A 25,734-nucleotide genomic window follows, 5' to 3' on the forward strand; every position below is an offset into this window, starting at 1 on the left:
CCTATGTTGATTTTTTTGTAATATTTATTTCATCAAAAACATTGTATGAATCATGACGTTCAGAGTGTAAACAATTCGAAGATTCAAAATGAAAATTGACATTCTCATTTTTTAATTCGTGTTTCGCCACATTCATTGTCAGCTGAATGCCTCTCTTTTTTCATTCAATTATCTGTCATGAGTATTGTCTTGCATATCGTAAAATAGTCAATTTCTGTTAACAAACAAACAAAAGTTGACTTAACCCTCTAATACCCAAATTTTTGATATTGATCTAAATATAATTTTTCGTCATCTAAAATCGATTTAAACATGTTTTGGAAGATGATTCTTTTTAATTCTCGATTTCGTGAATTTCAGTTTTTGATTTTTCTAATTTTTATTTTTGAACATCCCCACACTTTTTTATTTTTCCTGGAAGCCTATTTGGGGTACGGATTTTTTGAGATGAAAACATTTTGAGATTCTATGATTATTGTTGAAATATTTTTATTTTTATTTTTTTTTCATAGAAAATTTTATTTTCCGTGTAATTTTAAGGAAAATAATTTTAGAGTGTATTCGATTCCCTTAAGGTTGAAGGATTCGTCATTGACATAATCGTCATCATTGAAAATTCAAAAGCAGTTTTCTCGCTCAAAACATGGATGTTTACTTTGAAAATGTATTCACTGTACTCCATTCTGCATCCGCAATACAGTGAATACATTTTCACTGCGGAATTTTCAGCATTGAACGAGAAAACTGCTTTCAAATTTTCAATGATGACGATTATGTCAATGACGAATCCTTCAACCTTAAAGTATTAAACTAGGGTAGAATGATTTGGGAAAAATTTAAAATATGTTAGTTTTAGCGATTCAATACAAAATAAACAACAACAATGACTTCTAAAAGGTGACTAAAACATAAATTTTTCAATGATTTTTAAAAAATGTAAATAAACTTTAAAATACACCAAAAACCATTTTGAGATATTCAAAACAGTCCTAAATATCAGCCAAAAATTAAAAAAAAAATGATTTTCCACGAAACAAAAATTACAAAAATGCTCAAACTATACCCCGTGTAAAGGCGGGGTTGGGTATTAGAGGGTTAATGAACAAATGGAACAGAACCATTCCAATTAATAACTATACCCAAGTTTTGTGGTGATTGAAAGTTTAATCGGGAGTTATAATCTAGTTTTGTTTCTCAGTGAAAATTGTCAGTGACAGAAAAACGAATGAAGAAGTGAAAAAATCATTCACCAAAATTAATGTTATTTTGATCCCTCAGTTGAGAATTTTAAAAATTCACGTTCAATTCACTCATTGAAAATGAAAATTTTAAACTTTGATCACGTTCTTCTTACTTTTTTCATAACTCAGATGTAAAAATAGGTTTTCTCGTTCAAGACATTTTCACTTACTGGAGAATGCATGTGCAAAGCGTGTGCAAAAATGTTGAAGATGTTGAACCCTCTTATACCCAACCCAATATATGGGCCCATATAGCCGAGGCGGTAAACGCACGGGTATTCAGCATGACCATGCTGAGGGTGACGGGTTTGATTTCCGGTCGGTCCAGGATCTTTTCGTAAAGGAAATTTCCTTGACTTCCTTGGGCATAGAGTATCTTCGTGCCTGCCACACGATATACACATGCAAAATGGTCATTGGCAGAGGAAGCTCTCAGTTAAAAACTGTGGAAGTGCTCATTGAACACTAAGCTGAGAAGCAGGCTTTGTCCCAGTGAGGACGTTACGCCAAGAAGAAGAAGAAGAGCCCAACCCCCTGTGGAGTATAGTTTGAGTAAAGTGTCTCAACCAAAGTGGCCAATCCTTATCGTTTCGACAGATCTCCTGCTCGATTGGAACTATGGGGGTGCCAGCAAATAGACTGTTCCAATTATGACGTTTCTCCTCTTTGTTTTATACAGGCTCGTTAAGTTTGAGCATTTTTGTATGCCCCTTTGGTAAACAATCAAAACTTTTTGGCAGATTGCTAGGACTACTGCAGTCGACTCCATGTCTTGATTTTCTTCATCTCTATATCTCGCAATATCTCGATTCTTCCTCTCTACATGTGGATATTACCATATTTGGATCTCCCTATCTCGATGCGATCTCGTTTGTTCTTTTTCTAGATTTTCTTTCTAGGTTATATGTCGATATACTCATTCGAACAGGTTACTAAACCTCGATTCCCAGATGCAAAGCATTCTGGGCAGGCAAAGTGACATCTGCTTGTTGAAAAATTACGAACTAGTTTTCATTGAACAATCACTATCTTCTAGACCACAATCAATTGTACATGCAGGACCTGAACCAGCCAGTAATTTAATTGGCGTTCAACGTATTTGACAGTGTATTTAAAATGTCATGATCATAAACTAATTCAGTAACAAATGTTGAAAACGACGTATAATCAATGCTACACCATTTAATCTGCGATTTAATTTTAACCAGCACGGTTTTTAACTTTCATGACCTATTGCGTAGGGGTCAGAGAATGATCAGTTTGTGAAGCAGATCTGAACTTGTAGAAATGATCCAAACAGCTATCGCATATTCACGAAACATTATTAATCACTCTAACTCTCTGCGTGTGTTTCCAAGATTCCAACATGATGGGTAGTAGCGAACGATTGCATTCTAACGTCGATTATAGCATGACATTTACCACACTCCATCCTCAACAATACAGAGATTGAGGATAATCACCCAGCAATTAAATTACCGTCAAAGTCCATTTCAGTCTTGACAAAATTTATATAGGGTGGCTGTACCAATTATGGCACTACCTAAGGAAAACTATTTGTACAAAAATAACGTGAAGACCAACGAATGTCATCAATATGTTAAAAAATAGATTAGTTTCCATACTTTACAGGAAAAATATAGAAACGGACCTAAAACTACTTTTAGTATATTTGACCAAAATGTTAAGTTTAAATGAGTGCAACCATCTTTTGTGATCGTGATCTGTTAACCAGATTTTTTTCTTTTTGATTCACATCGTTCAAAGGTGAAAATCAACTATGGCGAATAATTATAATTGGTACTATAGCTATAATTGGAACACTTACCCTACTGCTATCTGGACAAGATAAAATAACAGTATTTCCATGTTGTTACCTTTTGTGGCCCATGGAGCGTTCAACATAGCTCTGGTCCTCAAAAATTTCTCCCTAGACACTTTTCGTGAGAACAGTTTCTTCTCCGTATTAACTAGTGCATGGTCCATGTGTTCCTTGTCTAGTGTTAAAAACCATTCAGTTCATTTGCCTTTCTCGTACACCAATGTGTACTGAAGAGCTGTATATTCACTCAAAAAAACAATTTTCGATAGAAGGCTCGGAGGGTCAAGTCACATATACCAATCAACTCAGTTCGACGAATTGAGGTGATGTCTGTGTGTATGTGCGTGTGTGTATGTATGTGTGTATGTGTGTGTGTATGTATGGCTGTGTACAAAAAAGGTCACTCACTTTTAATGCGCTTCCCATTGGCTGAGACGACCCGGAATTCTACTGCATTGTTTGCTATTGGAAACGTTTCGGATCAGTCAAGGCGTTCCGGAGATATGGCCATTTCAGTGATCCGAACCAGCACTGGTAGAACTGGCCGTATATAAAACTGAACCAAGCCCCATCATGAGATACATCAAACCGCGCGATTTTTGTAACCTTTAGCATGGTTTACGAATTTTGTGCGGAAATAAATACTGGAGATCAGAAATTCCACGATGTCGGCCCAAAATTCAAAATGGCACCCTAATATTCAAGATGGCAACTCCAAATTTAAGATGGCGTCTGTCTAATAGTTAGCATGTTATGCTCTGAACAAGTGATTCCCAAAGTGGGCGAATACAAGTCCAGAATGTCAACTGAGTCATTAAAACTCCCTGACATTTTAAGATTTTTGTTTCTAGGATTACATATTGAGAAATGTCTCTTTCGAGATCGGCTAAATTATACATATTTTTTATGTTTATGGGAACTACCAGGGATCGATGCAGCAATGTTTTAGAATCCACCATCTTGTATATAAACATTTGTGTATCCAATGCTTTGTTATTGTGGATACACGATAGTTGTTGGATCCTGTCAGAACCATTAGGGGGCAATGGGATTGCCACATACGTGATGTAAAATTTATGGCAAAATTTAATAATAAATACAAATATGACTGCTACACGAATTTCCGAAAGAATTCCTAATGATTGAGATCTCCAATAAATAAGAAATTTCTGTGGCAAAAATTCATGATTGATTTTTTTTCCAAATTATGAAAGGAACCGGTTTTTTTGAATTGATAAGAAAGCTTTGTTTTTAATTTATATGCGTTTTTAATGGAAATTTCAATCAAAATCATGAAGTTTAAGATGAATCTCAGAACATTTCAAATGGACGTCGTCACACATTGATTGAAAATATTTCAGATAAGCTTCCCGGAAGAATTCCAAACATTGTGTTATATTAGAAGCTATTATGAAAATTTTCCACAAATTCAGCGTTGAATTCCCTCGAAACCGAGTAATGACTGCTTGTTTGCATATCTACTTATTTTACAATAAAAAGTTCTCAAATTCATAGCAAGCTTGTGAATTCACATCACTGAATTTTCTTTTTTTTTAAGTACTGAGCAAAGCTGACTACATTTGAAAATACACCAATATATTCCTGAGATACTTTTTGCAGAAAAGATATTTTTGTATTTGTTTTTCAATTCCTACCAGTCTTATTTAAGTGTTTGTGATCAAATATCTCGGGTGTTGAAGAACACCCTTTTAGAATACTAGTAAAACATCTGGTTGGGGATAACAAGTTCTATTCTGTTTTGCTCGCTTTTGTTCAAGAATGTGTATAGCACATACATGATTTCAAAATGGATTGTTTAACATGCAATAATGCAGTTTTTTTCAAATGCTGACAATCAATGCATTTGCATAACAACTCAATGTCTATGAGGGCGATACTAATTTAGATACATTGAGTACACAGTAGTGTCGAATAATGGCCTTATAAAGGCTTCCGCCTAGGCTTCCGCTATGCAGATTTTCAGCCTGTTATCATGGAAAAAATAAATCTCTTCAGGGGGCGAAAATGTTTTTCTCAAGGGAACGATATCTCCTAAAATTTTGGAAAACTTAAACAGTGTGCAATATGGCTATATTCGGTATAGGGAAGATGTCAGGACTCCAAAACTGGCGACCACAATATCAAAAATGGCGGTTTAAAATCCAACAATCTTTCACAGATTGTTCTTCTCATCCGAAGGCACGATTCTAGAGGGTGCCCCGTGGAATTTTTCAACACCTTTGTATTTGGGCCATTGTAATACCTATGTATCCTCATGATGAATGAATGATAATTAGTTTGGAGAAAGTCTCAGCTGCCGTATATAAAGCCTATCCATGAAGGCAAAACTAGAAGCATTTGCTCACTTTTTGGTTTTTGATTTTCTATTATACAACGAAGCAATTATTTTTCCGTGACCGGAATGGTCAAGAAATTTAACACAGCAAGCCCCATTCGATTTGACGTTTCATTTCACGTCCGTACTAGGATCCGGAATAAAGCGACGCTTTATTATTTCTTGAGCGATTCCTTGCCTGAATTTTCCACGCATCGAGAAAGACCAAGAAATTTCTTGAGATCTGCATACTACACTTAGGGTCCTAAAATCATCGGTTTAAGTAGAATGTAGAATAGTAGAATAGTAGAATATTTTTTCGTCGAAAAAAATTTCATGGTTCTTTCAGTCCCACACAATTTTTGACGACTTTAGGCCCCTTGAAGGACCACATAGCCTTGAGATACGGACTCCAAATTTTGACACGATCATTTCTTATGGGTAGTACGCTGATCGCAAGAAACTTCTTGGCCTATCTCGATGCGTGGAAAATTCAGGCAAGGAATCGCTCAAGAAATAATAAAGCATCGCTTTATTCCGAATCCTAGTACGGAGCTCAAACGAAACGTTAAATCAAATAGGGCTTGCTGTGTTATATTTGTTGACCATTGTTGAACTCAAGAAACTTCTTGACCGATTCCTGGCAGAAACTTTCTATGGTGACTACCATTTGAACTGTTATTACTTCGCAACTGCGATCGAAGAATAAACGGTTTCTTGAGCGATGCAGGCAAGGAATTTTCCATGCATCAAAATAGGCAGAGAAATTTCTTCTGATCTGCAAACAGCTCTTTAGCTAAAACGATCCAACAACGATTTTTGCAAAATAAGGGACGGCCTAGTACACGTTAACGCTTTGCCATAGCCTACCTGATTAAGGACAGACTTTGTTAGAATCCCAAAATGGCCGCCACAATGGCCGACTTTGGAACCTACTCACGATTTTGAGCGCACAAATCTCTTCGTAAACAAAACCAGCGCACCTGATCTTTTTATTTTAAGCTTATTACAATTGAGCAAGAACAGAATAATGAAATTTGTGCATCTGAAGTTCTGATGCACTTTTGAAGCGGGATTTCAAGAAGTTTGTTCTTAAACAAAACCAGTTGGCTTGCACGAGTGGATGTTCACACGTGGGTTCTCTTGGAGCATGTACTTGTGCAGCTAGATAATATCAATCTCGTTGCATATTTTTGTTATTGCAAAAAAATATATGCAACTCATTGCAAAACTCGATTTCAGCACTCGTCGAAGAAACAAAAAAATAAGAACGAAAAAAAACTATTGAAAATTTAGCTACCAAGTTTTTTTTTCGCCCCTTCAATATTTTGGTATTTTTGTTTGGCGAGGGGGGTGACATAAAACAAATTGAATATTTGCATCAGCCTAATTTTAAAAAAAAAATATTAGGGATTAAAAGTACCACTCACCTAGCGACTCTCGATCCCGCTCCAGGCCGACAACCCGCAGCCCGGACTGGCTATCGTCGGCTTCCTGTTGGTCGTACTCCGACGCTTCCCTGGAAAGCGGTTCATCGTCATCGTTACTAAAGGGCCATACCAAGCCGAATGCACTCGCTTCGCCCCGGACGAGCGGTTTAAGCCTTTCTTTTCGCCAATCCGCAAAATCGTCATCGAAATGCGTGCGCCTCAAGAAGGTATCCCCACCGAAGAAGCTGAGTGGTGGTTTGGTGTGGTTGATAAGCGTTGGTTTTTTTTTATTTGCGGTTGCGATGATATTTTTTTGTGTGGTGTGGTGTCGTTTCGGTTAGTAAGCGCGCGCACGGGTGTTTCCAAATAAATATTATTAATTTCACCGCAGAAAGTTCCAGGAACGAAAGTGCACGGACCGGTTTAGAGATTCAGCGACAACGTTTGTGAGTCATTCGGGGATTTTATTTTTCCAGCACATTTCGTCCAATAATGGTGGCAGCAGATGGGTGTTTGTTATGATTGGCGAACAGAAGCGTGTGATGAGATTTAATAGCATAATGACCCACAACTCAACGAGATAAGGACAATTCAGAAATTGGATAATAAACGTAACCAGCCCAACGGCTACTGTGCTAGGCACTACTAAAGCCAATTTGCAAATATATTCATCTGACTCAGAATCAAATCAAGTGTGGAGACAAATGTATGAAAAGTAACATTCGATGTTAGTGTACCTCAGTATTGGGCGGATTCTTCTTGAATAACTTCTCATATTTTGCCATACTCTTCAACTCCTGTTATTAAAAATGCATGTATAATGTATAAACATAGAAATGTAATTGTGCTACATAACAACAATAAGCCAATCATAAACCTTCCATAAAACTAAGGAGGGATCCCAAGTAACAATGATAGCCGAATAACAGCTTATTCAGCTAAAATTTTGAAAACCATGCTTAAGAGCGGTTTATTCAGCTGTTGTACAGCAATAATGTTTTTTGGGATATACTAAATAGGGATGATCTTGAAGAGTTGATTACAAGAATCTCTTGAAATTTTATACGCTTTTCCAAGACTTTATCTATATGAAACGATTTTATGGTTCTATTTTTCTATGATAAAGCTATTATAAATGAAACCAGTAGTTGTACCTCTTCTTTAGGGCCTTTACCTTCTCAAACTCATTTGAAGCAAAATAATCTCAGCTATGCGTGTACTGCTTCACTTGCACCCCCAAAGTGCGCACCGAAGCAAAACCTCTTTTGCTACAGCTCATGAGCTTTTTTTGCTCCAATTGAAAGCACGGCGAGAAGAAATGGAATGGTTTTAATGGCTGGCAATGCATCGCGTGGCGGCCGGCGAGCGACGACCACCGTTCAAGTTCAGGGCCCCGTTTTGTTTCGTTTCGATCGGCGAGGAATCAACGAGCGATTCCAAGCAACAGCATCAAAATTAAGGAAAATTTTTAATTCATGATTTTCTATTGAACTGAAACTTTGCACAGTTTTTCAGTTCCATCTAAATCGCCATTTTTCGATATCAAATTTTTATTTAGAGCCACGACTAACTTTTCAAAAGGGTGTATGTGAAAATGGTTCAAAAATATTCAAAAATATGCACAGCAAAAACGGATTGTTCAATTGTTATGAATTTTTCAGCAAAGTTAGATAGCTAAATGGTGATTTCTAAGAAAATATACACTGTGAAAAAAAATCTATTTTATCATTGAAAAACATCATTTTTGTCACAAAAACTCAAATATCTCAAAACCCTATCTTTTTACCAACTTGAATTTTTTAGGGAAAACGGTCCATTGTATTAGCAATCTACCATAAAAATTTGGTGATGGTAAACTAATAAACAAAAAAGTTATAACATTTCAAACATTTCACAATTTTTACATTTAGTAAAAAAAAATTTTCTGTGTAAATTATTTCGGCCGGGAATCGCGATTTGATGCTGATTTTATTGTTCAGCAAAGTTAGATAACTAAATGGCGATTCCTAAGAAAATATACACTGTGAAAAAAATCTTTTTTAACATTAAAAAATATCATTTTTGTCACAAAAACTCAAATATCTCAAAACCCTATCTTTTTACCAACGTAATTTTTTAGAGAAAACGGTCCATTGTATTAGCAATCTACCATGAAAATAAACAAAAAAGTTATGACAATTCAAACATTTCACAATTTTCACATTTAGTAATAATTTTTTTTAGTGTAAATTATTTCGGCCGGAAATTGAAGTTTGATGCTGATTTTATTGTTAATGGCCTTGCGTGAGTAAAACAAGTTGTTTTTATTATATATTATATATACATATAATATAATATACTATGTACCGTAATGTTCCGATTTTATCACGCCCTCCGCGCATTAGTCGTTTATTCATTAATTTGCTGTTACATTTGAGGACAAGTGTTTTCCCTCTTCTTCAAGATGAATGTTGAAAGCGTGTTTTGCAACGTTAAAAATATTGAAATGGGTATAGATGTTGAAGAATATTACAGGGCATTTTTGAAAAGGGGCGTAATTAAATTGTTTAAACAGATGTCGCTGATGGCAATTTCTCAGTTGTTGTCGTTTTCGAACTTCCTGCGCCCTGCTTTACCGATGATATACAGATGGCTCGTTTGTCAAATTCTAGACGGCAGGACGTGCAAATGCGTAATTTTGTACACAATGTGGACATTTGGGCATAACCAGTCTCTTTCAGTTTATCTATGGTGCTTTCGGTGAGATTTCGTAACTCTTTTGAACATTTTTTTTTCATCAAACGGTCTACAAGAGAGCGTTGAGTTGAAGACCTTTGAGAAAGCGACTGTTCATGTTGTTCGTTAGGTTATAATAAACAAAATCACTTATTAGTTTTAACTGTCTAGTTTGGTGTTGTTTGCTTGGCTGAAGAAAAAATTTACTATACAATTTTTAATATCCATAACGGTAGTATTTTTTTGCTTTTTCGTGAGCATTGTCATGGTATGTATACAGACAAACAAACGTAACACTGACGAAATTTTCATTGACCACGCCTTTAACGATCATTTTGAATCTTGGTTGTGGCTTTCATAACCAGAAGAGCGCCCATCGTTTTTCTTTGCGTTTGACGTTTCACACTAGCGCCTTCTGATGACAATATTGCACAACGCAGTGTTTCGTGAAACATTTCCACCAGGTGGTGATAGTGTGAACTGGGCGATGAATTTTCACTAAAATTGTTCTAGGCGTTTCGTCTGTTTGTCTGTGGTATGTACCTCTTATGCATTTGTTGTTGTTGAAGTTACTCGCATTCTTCCGATCATAAAGTCTGTTCTCTAAGAGGGATTTTTTTTGCGGATAAACTAGACGTATACGCGTATAAAAAAACTTTTATTATACAGCTTTTGTCTTAAAAATAAATTCAATTCCCTTTTTCTTATAATCAACAGCTTTTCAACACTATCAAGGGATTTTTTCACCAGTCACGTACAATAAAAAGTATGACAATCTCAATATTTTTGATCACAACACTGGATCGCGTCTAAGTTTCAAATAGATACTATAGTAATTACGAATAATCAAACTAAAGTATCATGAAAACAACTTGTTTAATTCAGGCGGTAGCCTTTACAATAAAATCAGCATCAAAATATAATTCTCGAAATAATTTACACAGAAAAAATTTTTTTTTGTTACTAAATGTAAAAATTGTGAAATGTTTGAAATGTCATAACTTTTTTGTTTATCAGTTTACCATCACCAAAATTTTATGGTAGATAGCTGATATAATGGGCCATTTACCCTAAAAAATTGAAGTTGGAAAAAAGATAGGGTTTTGAGATATTTGAGTTTTTGTGACAAATATCATATTTTTTCAAAGTAGAAAAAGAAATTTTTTACAGTGTATATTTTCTAAGGAATCATCATTTAGTTATCTAACTTTGCTGAAAAATTTATAACAATCGAACAATCCGTTTTTGCTGTACAGCTTTTAGAATATTTTAGAACTATTTTCGCATACACCCTTTTGAAAAGTTAGTCGTGAGTGAATATGAAGGTTTAATATCAAAAAATGGCGATTTATATGAAATTGAAAAACTGTGCAAAGTTTCAGATATTTTTGAAATGGTCGCTCAGGATCGACTGACATGACTCCGTGGAATTCCTCCAACCGAATGTATCCACTCCAATCCCCCCGTAGTGGAGCTAACGTGGAGAAAGGTATAAGAGCCGATGCACACGGGCGGTGCGTCCACGCAGCGTGCACGCAAGTGCGTCCTGAGTTACACACAATCAAATGGGGTGATGCACACGAGAACGCAACGCTACCGCACCGCAACCGCGCCGCACCGTGTGCGGCACGCAATGTCAACGCATGCCCCACAGGAACGCTGCGGCGACGCAGCGTGAATTCACGCGGCGTCAATTAACGCTCGTGTGCATCGGCTCTAAGTAATGCACCGAACAGCTGGTCTTGATCGAAGCGAAGGTTGAGCAGAGAACGAGTTTTCGTTTACCTCAACTGCCGGTCAATTGAATTGGAAGTATGAAAACAGCTTAAATGGAGATGTACAATTATATTTGAAAGTATCAGCTGTTTGCTGTGGATTGTTATTTTGAATCGTTTGAACAACACTGGGATGACTAAAACTCTGCTGCATTGCGGTAATTTCTAGTTTTGAATGTGACAAAGTGTTAAGTCACAAAAGGTGAATCACCATTAGGTATAATCTTATGTAACTGATTACTGGACTGAAGCTGTTAGTCATCGTCAAACGAAATCAATATTGATAACAAAAGTTTACATAACAGATTTTGTATATTTTATTCTATCTTTAAAATTAAATACGGAAAACTCTTAGGAGATACAAACAACACGAGTCGTAAACATCGAATACAAACAAAAATTCCCATAATCCAAGTGGAAATCTATGATTCTGATAAACGAAAAAAAATCTGAGAAATTCACCGAGAATATTTAGCTCATATTAGTTCTATCGATAACTGATCTAGAGAAGTTCGTGAAGGAGGAAGTCATACATACGTTTTAGGGATATTCCTACTTCCGACATACAGAGGATAGACAAAATGATCGGGACAGGCAAAATTTTCACTTTTCAAAAAATGTCCAATTATTTAGCTGTAAGTTTTCGAAAAAAGCATCAAATATTCTCAAATTTTCACTGTAAATTGATCAACTAGTTGCGTATCAGGGGACAAAATTTGGGAAAGATCGGGGACTATTCTGCACGAAGTTATAAGAAATTTAGAAAAAAGATAGAATTATCCGATAGCCAACTTTGAGCTGTTATATCTCCGGATTCAATGAACCGAATGCAATGAAATTTTTCCCATTTATGACTTATAAAATGAGCTCTGAAAACCGTTTGACTAAACTTGAAATTATTAACAAGAGAAAAAGTTATAGCAATTTCGTAAATTTCATGATTTTCTAGTAACTTGTTCTATTTTTAATATGCATCTCATTACTTTTTCAATGAATTGCCGCCTATGTTGTTACTTTCTTTCAAAACATATCTGTATTCAAGACAATAAGAGGGAATTTAAATGAACTATAATTAGCATCTTGAATTTTGAAACATTGTTGAAATTTAGGAAAATTTTGTGTTTTATTAGAAAAATATTCTAATCGTAATAATTTTCTTCCGTGTTAAGAATTTTAAGTTAAGCCAAAAGTTTTTGAAAGCTCATTATATAAGTCATAATGGTCAAAATTTCATTGCATTCGGTTCATTGAATCCGGAGATATAACAGCTCAAAGTTGGTTATCGAAAAATTATACCTTTTTCTAGAATCTTCATAACTTCGAGCAGAATAGTCCGATCTTTCCCAAATTTTGTCCACTGATACACAACTAGTTGATCAAGTCCATCCAACATTTGTGCAAGTATTCATGCTATACTATGCTATGCTATGATACACAACTAGTTGATCAATTTACAGTGAAATTTTGAGAATATTTGATGCACTTTTCGAAAAGTTACGGCTATTTGAATTTTTTTTGAGAAGGGAAAATTTTGCGCGTCACGATCATTTTGTCTATCCCCTGTATCAGAAGTGAAGTAAAGCCGTGGGTCCCGAGATAAACTAGTACCGGGCTTAAAATCTCGTTAATAAATACGCTCACATTATGTGAGTATATCGGGAATGGGAATAGATCCCAGGTCATCGGCGTGATAGTCACGGGCTTTAACCATCATACCAGGTCCGCTCCACTTACGATAGCTCCATTGTTAATAGAATATCTGCAGCAACTTCAGAAAAAAATATTTTTCCTTTGAATTTTTGTTCTTCATACATATTTCGGGGGTTTTTGGCAAACTGTATCGTTTACCTGCCTATTTAAAATTCCACTCGATTGTTCCAACTTTTGAAGATGCGCTACCTTTTACGTCAGTGAAGCCCTGCAAATCAGCAGCAATGCTAATCCGCTAACGACTTGAATGCAGTGCTAGTGCTGCATCAAACATCCGGTTTCCAGCCACACAATCGTGTGAGATCTGCCACTTCGAGAGAGTCACGAAGTAGGATGCCGGCAATTGCCATGCAATAAAACCATATGTGTCGCGCTTGGGTCACCCTACTATTGAACTTTACTCTGCCCTTCGATTGAACGCACTATCCGAAGAAAGTTTCGGTGGAGTGTTAATTAGATGAAAGTTTTGTTTTATAACACCTTTGTGAGCAACAGCCTCCCTGGATTTTATATCTTTTAATTTTCAAGCGTTATCAGATGAAGCTCTCAGTTAATAACTGTGTAAGTGCTCATAGAACTGTACGCTGGCACACTGGCTTTGTTCAAACGCAGACGTTACGCCATAAAGAGCAAGTAAAACCTTGTATAAAATCTTGGAGAAATTTCTTAAGGAATTTCATGAAATCCATTGAAGATTTTCTGTAGGAATTACTAGGAGATATAGGAAAGACCTCCTGGAGACTCCTCTGGAGGAACTCCAAGCAAACATCATACCAAATTTCTGAAGCAATTGCTGAAGAAATTCCAATGAATGATTCTGGGTGAAATTTCTGAAGGAATGTGAAAATCAGAAGGAAAATCCTTGGAGGGACTCCTGAAAAATGCAAAAGAATGAAAAATATCAGATCAAATCCTACGCGAGCTGTATCAAGCAACTCCTGGAGGAAGTACTTGGAAAAACTTGAAAATTAGAAGACACATAATGTTGATTAATTGGCAAATTGAGGGATGGAATTGTAAAAAAATGGCTTTCTATTCCGTAGAACCGTTACCTGTTCTGTGGCTTAGTTGGTTAAAGCGCCAGTCTAACGAATACAGACTCGTGTGGGTTCGAATCCCACCAGAACGCGTTTTTTCACAATTTCATCTCTCAATTTGCCAAATAATCAACAATCTATGTCTTCTAAGTTTTTCCCAGTACGTTAAGTCCCATCAGCAAATTGGTACAAGCCTGTAAAGGGCCTGGAGGACCTTTGGATTTTTTTGAAGAAATCCCGAAAGCTTTTCCTAGAAGGATTTCTTGATAAAATTCTAGAGAAATTTGTGTGAAATAAAAAAAAACTATATTCCGAGTTCTTGGAGACATCCGTCGATGAACTTCTGAAGAAAACCTTAGTGAAATTTGATAATGGAATCCTGAAGATAATTAGATAATTTTGAAAGATCTCTGGATGAATATCCTGTGAAAAAAATATTGAAAGATCTCTAAATAAAGCTAACGGAGAAATTTGAAAAGAAATCTCCAAGCAAGGATAGAATCTATTCTGATTAAAAAATCATGAATTCTGAACTACAGGATAATATCAGCATATGATGTTCTAGAAATGTCTTCCTACCTTCCTATCTCAGCCGGTTCCGGAATATCCGAATATGTAATTTTCCCATTGAATGGCTGGTCTTTTCAAGTATTAAGCCAGCCTGCAGTTCTAGTAGCCGATTATTTTCGTTGATGAATTTCACTGCGTATTCAATCATGTTTGCGCATTGAATTCAATTCGGAATGAAATTAATGAACATGAAATAAAATAGTTTACACTCAAAAGAGGCATAATCTCAACAATAACATCAAAGCACAGTACAAATTAAAAAAATAAAAAAAAGCTCAAAATGTAGAGAATTCATTTATTAAAAGTCAGTATTTGCTACATAAACGCAATGAAATTAGTAAACTTGAAATACTATCATGAAATGTCAGATACAGGGGGTGGCCAAAATGTTTGGGATAGGCAACTTTTTTTCTCTCACAAAAAAGTTCAACATAGTGTAACTTTTCATAGAGTGCATCGAATATTCTCAAATTTTGACTGTTTATTAACCTGTTATATGTGCATCAGTGGTACAATTTTGAGCTCGTTTGGTTAATCTTTCGTGAAGTTATAACTGATCTGGTAAAACACTATTTTTAAGACTATCAATTTTTGAACTGTCATATCTCGGAGACCAGTGAACCGAATTGAATGAAATTTTGAGCGATTATCAACAATATAATAATGCTTGAAAATTAATCGGAACATAGATACTTTTTAAACGTAGAAAGAAGTTATGATGGTTTGACATTTTCACCCATTTGGAGGAAAATGACTCAAATTTACTATACTGCACAAAAATTACTAGAATTACTACATAGATGTTAAAAAATGCATGTTTTCGAAAAAGATCCAAAAAGTGTCAATCCATCATAACTTTTTTCAACGTTTGAAAAGTACCCATGCTTTAAATGATTTTCAAGCATTAATATATTGTGGATAAAAGTTCAAATTTTTTTTCAATTCGGTTCACTGGTCTCCGAGATATATCAGCTCAAAAATTAGTAGTTTCAAAAATAGTGTTTACCAGAACGGTTATAACTTAGCGAAAGATTAACCAATCGAGCTCAAATTTGTACCAATGATGCACATATAATAGGTTGACGAACAGTCAAAATTTGAGAATATTTGATGCACTCTATGAAAAGTTACAGCATGTTGAACTTTTTTGTGAGGGAAAAGAAGTTGCCTATCCCAAACATTTTGGCCATCCCCTGTATGTCAGGCATCTAAACGATTCTACCCCATTACTCCGAATGCCACTAGCCCGAAAGCCATTACCCCGAACGCCATTAACCCGAAAGCATATTTTAAATGGGTTATTCTTATGAGGGCCCATATAGCCGAGGCGGTAAACGCACGGGTATTCAGCATGGCCATGCTGAGGGTGACGGGTTCGATTCCCGGTTGGTTCAGGATCTTTTCGTAAAGGAAATTTCCTTGACTTCCTTGGGCATAGAGTATCTTCGTGCCTGCCACACGATACACGCATGAAAAATGGTCATTGGCAGAGGAAGCTCTCAGTTAATAGCTGTGGAAGTGCTCATAGAATACTAAGCTGAGAAGCAAGCTTTGTCCCAATGAGGACGTTACGCCAAGAAGAGAGAGAGAGGGTTATAAACAAGGTTATAAATATTTTTTCGTAAAGGATATAGGTAAGGAGTAGTTTCCTTTTTACCACTTCCTTAATTTTTTTCGCACTTTCAATAAAATTACTAAATAAAGTGAACCTCAGAAAAATGTGTTTCAACACAGAACGTGACTATCCTAGAGATAAAATACACAATTCTTACGATTCTATAACATTTCCCGGAAAACATTTTGCGGAATGATCTATTTCTCGGAAACCTATTTTCCGGAAACCCATTTGCTACAATTCTCGAAAAGTTGTTATCGCATTTTTCTATTCGATCGAAAAATAAGCCATGAAAGAACAGCCTATTGCTAGAAGAAGGGAAAACCTCTTAAGGAGGAAAAAAAGTTTGAGAATTTAACTCTGTAACAGTGTAACAGCCAGTTAAAAAAAATCGGTACTTAAATTGCATGTTTTAGGATAGAATTAATATTTAATTAGAAAGAGTATTCATACACTAGATACTAATAACCCTTTTCTGACATATAACCCCCTTCAACAACTTCTAATCAGCTAACACTGTTTGGTGATCTCCGGCCCATTCAGGGTAGTGGCTTTCGGGGTAATGCCTTTCGGGGCAATGACGCAATCGGGGTAATGGCTTTCGGGAAAGTGGCCTGTTCGGGGTAAAGGCATTCGGGGTAGTGGCGTTCGGGGTAATGGCGTTCGGGATAATGGGGTTGAGCCATCCATACATAGTGAAATTTGAAAACTAGAGAGAAGAACCTATGTTCAAACGAAGAAGAAAACTTCGATGAAATGTCAGTAAATTCTAACAGATATTAAAGCCTGTATCCGCCATAATCGGGACACAGAAACACTGCTGTAGCTCTGTAATGCATCGCTAAAATTGGCCAAATAATTGACTGACAATTCTTTGGTGTATGTTCACTATTTGTGCCAAATTTAAAAAAAAAATCGATGCATTACTTTTAACTGTGGATGAAAAACAAACAGACGAGGTTTTAAGCATTTTATACAATCACAGACAAACAGGCGTAACTCTTAGAGGCAATTCATCAGAATTGTTTGCCTGGTGTATTTTTCTTAAGCGCACTGCCACCTGTTGGTATAACCGCGCGAGACACTGTCGGCCATGATGAATTTCGATTTGGTATTTGTATAACACGCATACTACTACACAAATCTCCTGTAATTCTCGTTTGCATCATTGAGCAACGTGTACACTGGCAAACGTCAACGCGGTCGAACACTAGCACCTCTGGTGTAAAATTTAAATTTAAATGTTGTTCATAAACTAGGGTATATGTACCACTCCTTGGCCTAATTTGCAAGCCGCCTTAACAATGTTGACCATAACTCATGAATTAAAAGCACTAGAAATAATATGTTGACCCTATTACACACTCTAGGCAATACATTTTTCATCAATTGGAAGTAAACTAATGTAAAGATTCAAGAATTTACTTAATTTAGTTGAAAAGATTCGATGTGATGGTATGCAACGTTGGTCTATGGTACAAAAATTGACCTATTAGTGCAGCGGTTTTCAGATCGTGCACCGCGGTGCACTTGGTGCACCGCGAAGCCATGACAAGTGCACCGCAGCACTTCAGAAAAGTCTTGCATACATATTTAAATTTAAATTTAAATTCATTACCTATTTCATAAAAAATAACTTGACTTAATCAGAACAACTGAACTATTATAAGGTGCTCCAGGGAATTGAGAGTATTATTTTCATTATTCCAGCCGGCGAGTTCAAAGCTAAAAAAAGCTCAGAAGAAATCTACTAATGTGGCTTTGCTTAATACCAGAGAAGGAATCTATCACTGATCTCGAAATCAGGTGAACACATAACTCCTTCCGAATTAACAAGAGTGTCTGGACGGAATTTATCATTATATGCCAAAGTTCTGAGAATAAAGCTGCCAAGCCAAGTGTCTTGCTAGAAATTTTTCAGAAATCCAGTAAAAGTCTTCGAAAAACGTCTATCAACAATTTTCTAGTGGCGATTTCCTAACCTCAAACCTACCTGTCCAACGAACGTAAATTCTTGAGTTTTGTCATCAAATTAGCTCGTAGTTAGTAGAAAATCACGAGTTTCCGTTCATTTTCAATTTGAATCGAATCCTGAATTCCAGTTTTGCAGTCGTTGGAAAGGTAAAAAGTGAGATTACGAGACGCTACTGCTAGAAATAATTCAGTAATCTTGGAAGGACTTCACCGAGGTTCTTAAAAACAAAACACTACTAATTCGGCTCAAGATTTGATTCAGCATTTATAAAGATCTTGTCTGAAAGTTCCCAGAAACATTCTCAACAAGAAATATTCTAAGTCGAATAACTGTGTCACTTCGCTATGCTCCGATAAGTGATGAAAAAACGTAAGGCAGTGTCATAATTGCTGGGGGAAAAACTAATGACGAGTGTATGCATCTTGGAATTGCTATTAACAATTAAACAGCTTTTTGACGAATTTGGAATTGTTTTCTTTTAACAATAATGAACATGTGCACCGCGGAGCGATTTATTTCCAAAAAGTGCACCGCGAGCAGAAATGTCTGAAAACCCCTGTATTAGTGGATACAACGTTGGCTTATTACTTTCCATGCACTAGAACCACTTATTATCTCATTTTTTCAATATTCCTGCTGACAAGGTTGTTAATCGATAAATTATCGCCGATAATTTAACGCCAACTATGACCTCGTTGACAGTTTTTCGATAAACCGTCGTTAACGATAAAAAGTACGTTACATTATCGTTATCGTTATCGTGTCTTCGATCATTTATTGAAATTTATCGAGTTAACTGTTGAATGCCAAGTAAAGAAATCGTTGGAGTGGTGATTTTTTTACTTCAGTCAACAAATGTTCCCGTTCGTGTACATGATTTAAGCACAGACAAACAGACGTAACACTTCGAACATTTTTCGATTCACATCATAGTCACGGCAACATGTTCGCCCAATGCTAAAAGGACTCAGTTTGGCCGACCATCAACTAGATGGCGGTAGTGGGCAAACGTCAAACTCGAGCAAAAACGATGCGAGCACCACGGATGGTCAGTTGGCCAACTATCAAATTTTTGAATAGACCGTTAAATTGATGTACGATGGGAATCATCAGAGTGTTACGTCTGTTTGTCTGTGATTTAAGTATGAACATGTTGGATCATTTTTTTTTTTAAGTCATAACCTTAAGGAAATCAATACGCATCACAATCTGCTACATGGAGACCATTCATAAACCAGGAGGAGCGGGGGGAGGGGTGTTCTAACCGAAGTCTACGCTCCATACAAATTTTTAAAATGTTTGTATGTACAAAAGTCAACGAGGGGGAGGGGGAGGGTCTGAGCTGGCCAAGGTTTGGTCTACGTGGTTTATGAATGTCAAAATGTAATCGCCCGAAAGAAAAATAATTTGCTCAATACTGTGATCAACAGGAGCCGGTGGAGTCTTCGAAGGCATTTATACAAAAATGCTTTTAGGAATTCCAGATGAAACCTCTGGGAAAATTCCTTATGAAACCGTTAGAGAAATCGTTAGGGTCCCTGGCAGAACTTCCGATGAAATGCGAGGAATTATTGCATAAATTCGTAGCAAATTTCGCGATGAAATTCCTGGCGAAATATTCGATTCCACCATGGATTCTGATGGGATTTCCGAAGGAATCATCGAAGAAATTCCCGAAGAAGTCCCTGTGGCCATTTTGTTGGAATGACGGCGAATTATCGTTGAAATGCCTGGCAAGATTCCCGATGGAATCCCTGGTGGACTCTTGACAGAATGACACGAAATGCTCGATAAAATCCCCGATTGAACCCCAACACGTACAAGCACTTGTTCAAGCCTAGGATAGGATGTGACACCTGCAACTTCTCTGTCTAATTTCACAGCTTGCTGTCTTGTTTTTCCGCGTTGCTAAGATTATTGGTCCCCAAATTGGTCTCTTTTGGGCTGACTAGTTGTCGTATCCTATCCTAGGTTCAAGCAGCCTTACAGACGTCAAATGTTTTCGACCAAGATTGCTATGATCAAAACTTCCAAAGTTAACTTCAGTTAACTAGCGTTGAATTATCGAACGACGATAAATCCTGCGATAATTTATCATCATCGCAGTGAGCGATAACGTTGAACACAATTATCGTTATCGGCGATAACGATAATTTATCGATTAACAACCTTGCAGTGCTGAAGTATTATCCCTGTTTGTTCACCAATCTTACTTTTAAATTACTCGGAGCCAAATTTTCAAAAAACTATAAATAAATCACTTAAACTAAAGTTCTTTCCTAATTAAGTAACGAAAACAACGCAACCCTATTATTGTGTTATATTTTCATAGTCATCGCACACCAAATCTCTATTCCTGTTCGTTCTTTCTGGTTCTTACGCAAGCAATGTTGTTAACGTCACTTTATTAGTGTTGTTGACGTAATTTACTGATGGGCCAAGATGTGGGTACATAGTGAAAAAAATGTCCTCAATATTCAGCCCACATTCAATTTGTAAAATAATAATTATTTGTTGAAAACAAATATAGAAGTTCTAAATAGCGTCTTTGGCCGTCGCATCAAATGTTCAGTTATTGAAAAGTTAATTCGAAATGTTCCAGAATCATGCCATTTATGATCATGTGTATAGACTACCCACTAAGCCGAAGAAACATGGCGTCTACAAAAGCTAAACAAAGTGTCATTTTCATTCGATTTAAATGCTCCAAAGTGCTAAAATTGAAACGAAATGTTGTATAGCGCATAGCTTTGCCGATATCCTGTTATGCATGTTTGTTTGAGTTTTTGGTTTACGTTGAGATAGGCCGAACGAGGGGACTATGCCAACGAAGCATCCCGATACCCTATGTAGACTCAGTTTTAGTCATCTTAGAACCCCTGCCCCCTCGTACACTTTTGTCCATTCATTTTTTTTTATAAATTCATATGGACCGAAAATTTTGGAGCTCGATTAAAAAGCTTGAATTTGACTAAATATTCATTCGACCAAACGTTCTTTCGTTAAAAAGTCATTCGCCCATATGTGATGAAACCCAATTTTGCCCCTTACCCTTCAGGACGCGCGCTGTTGTAAAAATTACAACACTACCAAAAAACCTCGTATCGTATACAGCGCGAGTGCGGTGCAGTTTCGTTGCTTGATGGCGCGCGTCCTGAAAGGTTAAGGACAAACTTGTTAGAATCCCAAAATGGCCGCCACAATGGCCGACTTTGGAATCAACTCACGATTTCAAGCGCACAAATCTCTTCATAAGCAAAACCAGCGCATCTAAGTGTCTTATTTTAGACTTACCACAGACAAACAGACGTAACACCTTGAACGATTTTCATGGAAATCCATCGACCAGCTCACACTACCATCACCTGGTGGAAAAGTTGCACGAATCACTGTGTTGTGCCATATCGTCAACAGATGGCGCTAGTGTGAAACGTCAAACGCATAGAAAAACGATGCGCGCGCTTCTGGTTGTGAAAGCCACAACTATGAAAATTTAAAATGATCGTTAAAAGCGTGGTCGATGGAAATTTCGCAAGTGTTACGTCTGTTTGTCTGTGGACTTACCGTCGTTGGGGGTGAGAATGGGTCAAAAAAGGATCCTCAAAGATTGTTCGTTGAATAACAAATACAATTGAAGTCACAATAACTTTTTATTTGGTAGGTCTACTCTTCTATGTTGTTACGATAGTTTAGCAAAAAAGTACCAAATTATATCGATTTTTTTACTAAACTACAAATGATTGAGAATTGACCCAATCTCACCAATGGGTCAAAGTATTCGAAGTAGCTCGTCCAAGAAGCTAAGCTAACTATATTAATCATAGCTAGTAAACTTACTTCAAATACAATGTAACCATGACGAATAAAAAGTAATGTGGTTCTAAAAGATGATTAATCCACATAAAAGGACTAATACAGCCGAGCAGTTGTTGAAGCTTGATAAGAAAAGTTTTGTATATTATATCACCATTTTCCTAATCCATGATCCTAAAATATTGTTTAACCTGCGTGGGGTAGTTGGGGGTTAGGTTTTAAAATTTTAACGAGAGAGGGGCACATTGAAAGATTTGTTGAAAGTATAATACATAAGAAATTTTGGATCAAACCCGCCGTTATAAACGCTTACGTAAATGATGATTGGCACCTATATTGTCAAATCAAATGACTCCGTATCAAGAAGAAACAAACCATCATCCGTATTGAAAAACTCAAAAGCAGTTTTTTCGTTCAAATTTGAACCAATGGTAATGAAAATTTATCACTGGATCCTATTCACCATCTAGATCGCAGTGGAATAATTTTCAAAAGTGGCTTTGTGAGTATGAGCGAAAAAACTGCTTTTTAACCCTAAAAGGGATACCTGGGGTCCATTGGACCCCAGGCGCCTTTTAGAGCTTGTCTTTGATGGAACACACTCAGCGAGGTGACGAAACTGAGGCCATGAATGAGTGTAGAATTAGCAACTAGTTAAAATACACAAAAATAAAAACAAAAAAAAATGAGGCCATGAAGGTATCCCTTTTAGGGCTAATATTTGATGACTGCTGATGACTGAATGATGGTTAATTGAGCCTTAAGATAAAGGGTCGTTCAAATATCATGTTACTTAACCTTTCACATTTTCAAACCCTCTCCCATAATAGCTCCTAAATGTTTTTTTATATAAATTTAGTATAAACCGTAGCACTTCTTTAGTAATATGTATTTTATGAATGAACCCTGTATGGCGCTCAAAACTCATAAAATTAAAGTTCAATACTCAGTGAAAAATCTCGCCTTATTGCCTTATTGTTCGTCATTCCATGTTCAACTGCTTTCTAACATTGTGCTAACCTACCGGCTTATAAATTTCTATATTTTGTGGATCCTACTACTCCCTGGTAGTTTCATGTCTTATTCTTATGAGTTTATTGCTATAACAGATCTTAAGCATGGAACATATGAACATACTCGCTTGACACTTTAGTGAAACAACATTTACGAAAAAAATCTTGCTTCCACGGAAGTATGGTAAATACAGTACCACTCAAACGTCGAATAGGTGGGCTCGAACACTGGATAACATGTAAAATTTTTCTTTGTGGTTGTGTGTACTCTATTTTTGGCATGACCCAATCTCACCACCATTCCTAACGTTAAGAAAAAAGTTCAAAAATGTTGATTTTTTTGAACATAAAATCAATTGACAGCCAGCAATTTTCAATACATAAACTAGGTTACACATAAGTCTAACCACTTACTAAGGTACTTGTGTAAAACATTACGAAGGAGGAAATTTTTCTAGAGTGATTCACTAGTAATTTCATCATCAAAGTTAAGCCACAAATTTAACAAAAAATATGTTTGCTAAAAGTCCTATTCTGCACCATAACGTGTAAAAATATGTATGCTTTGAAATACTGAAAGGTTTTCAATAATAATTTTTGATATTTGATAAGATATTTCAATTTTTATTTTTCTCCGTTTTGACCCAATCTTACCCCTAGACCCATTGTCACCCCCATCGACGGTATTACAAGTGAGCAAGAACAGAATACAGGTATTCTTCGATATAACGTACCCTCGATATAGCGAATTTGATATAACGTACATTTTGCTTCGATATAACGTACAACATTGAACTTTTCATTTTTTCCCAGGATTAACCATCAGATAAACTACGAAATCACTTATATCAATGCTGTGTAGCAGCATCCGCCTTGTTACCCAAAAATAGCGCAATTTGGGGAAAAAATTTGTGTACGTTATATCGAAGCAAAGTTTACGTTATATCGAAGCACAAAAACGAAATGAGTTTTTCATGAAAACTCCTGTTTTTCATTAGTGGTTTTGTGAATTTCACCGAAATCATCATTTAGGGTTCATTTCACGTCAAAAACATCAACATTGACATAAAAAATATTATTTTTTTCTCTGCTTCGATATAACGTACACTTCGATATAACGTACAAAGAGAAATTTTTTTGTACGTTGTATCGAAGAGTACCTGTAATACAATGCACTGTTGTTTGAAGCTTGCTTCTTGAGATTTGTGCGTCTTTAGTTCTGATGCACTGCACTGTTGAAGCGGGATTTCAAGACGTTCGTCCTTAATGCATAATATGTAAATTTTCATAATGCATTATTGAAAAAAAAAATGTATTCAAATTATTTTGAAAAATTAGGTCAATAAATAGTCCATGTAATGATGATCAGAGAACATTCATCACAACAAATGATACTAACAAAATGGCTTAACATTTGCATCCCCTTAATTATCGTGGGAATCAATATAATTATCATACTTCATCCATTGACTACTGTTTAGAAAACAATCATGAAGATCACACGATTATCGGATTTCTTGCATATCAATAATGGCTGCGACGAAAATTGGTCGAAACACCTTCGGTATAGGTATGTAGCTGCTGGCAATGAAAACAATGCTCGTTTCTATTGATTTGCAATATTTTTTCCAGCACATGTATCATATATCAGTGTATGTCGTTCGTCAAAGGTACGCGATCACATTTGCATTTCACACTTGTTGATTTGCAATTAGCAGCAGGTACCTGAGCTGCACTATACGTATTGTCTCATCGTCGTCGTCGTCCGCACGACCCGGAGATACTTATAGTTGCAGAGCCGTTGCACTTGGCTGTTGCGTTTGGTTGGCAATTATTTATTATCCAATCTGCGATTGTCGATTAGGCACTTTTGCAAGCAGTTCGGTTTTAGGTGGATAGCGATCGGCAGGACAAAATGATGAATTAGTGTGAGTCAAGATGCATGAAATATGAGCGAAACCGTTGATTTTTTTTCCTGCACTACGGTATCACACGGGGATAGGGAGACTAAATACTGAAAAGCATTAATTACTCGAAACATCTCGAAGAGGCAGCTATCGACAGCAAAAGCACTAGCGAGATAAGAGGGAAGCTTTTCATCTTCTCAATCGATCGATGGGCGAATTTCACTTCCAAGAAATTTCGCTCTTTTCTTTGTCTTCGACCACTTTTCACTCTGTGGTTTCACTTCACGCTGGTTCACTAAGATCACTTCCACGCTGTCGCTTGATTGCACCAAGGAGAAATTAACGTCCACACGAACTTCCGAAAGAATAGCACCGACTCGATCAACGATCTCGATCCGAAGAGGCTTAAACTGAAACTGATGCGCCGTTCCGGCCGCCGGGTGTATTTATAACATTGTTCCGCCGAACAGCGTTTGTATAGCTGTAGTTTTGTTCAACATATAAAATAATAATAAATACAATTTTACAAACGGCGGCCTGGCCCGAGCCCGAGCGATGATGTTGATGTGCCGAGCTGAGTGAGGAGCAATGCTTCTGGAATAATCACCTATACTAGTACGTACAGAGACTGCCTGGCCAAGCAGTTCGATGTCTGTTTTGTTTTTAGTTTCGTTGCCTGATCTTCACGCTAAACTGGTGGTGATACATATTCTTGAACCGCATCATACTGCAATTTCTAGAGAAAGTACAGTGAGGGCCGCAAATAGTGAACTTTA

General features: G+C 36.5%; 1 protein-coding gene across 2 annotated transcripts in view; it reads right to left on the bottom strand.

The window, feature by feature from the left end:
* LOC109429203 (transforming growth factor-beta-induced protein ig-h3) overlaps positions 1-25,296 on the bottom strand; it is a 60,964-nt gene extending 35,668 nt beyond the window's left edge. The window contains exons 1-2 of one of the 2 annotated variants that reach the window (XM_062856527.1): positions 25,084-25,296; positions 6,829-7,073 (exon numbers count right to left, since the gene is read on the bottom strand). In XM_062856527.1, coding sequence (XP_062712511.1) covers positions 6,829-7,073; positions 25,084-25,151 — 313 coding nt within the window. In that variant the 5' untranslated portion in view covers positions 25,152-25,296. The remainder of the gene's footprint in view (positions 1-6,828; positions 7,074-25,083) is intronic. The other variant, XM_062856528.1, reaches the window with a different exon arrangement.
* Positions 25,297-25,734: the final 438 nt, after the last annotated feature.

This window comes from Aedes albopictus, chromosome 3, assembly GCF_035046485.1.
Source record: "Aedes albopictus strain Foshan chromosome 3, AalbF5, whole genome shotgun sequence".
Taxonomy (NCBI): domain Eukaryota; kingdom Metazoa; phylum Arthropoda; class Insecta; order Diptera; family Culicidae; genus Aedes; species Aedes albopictus.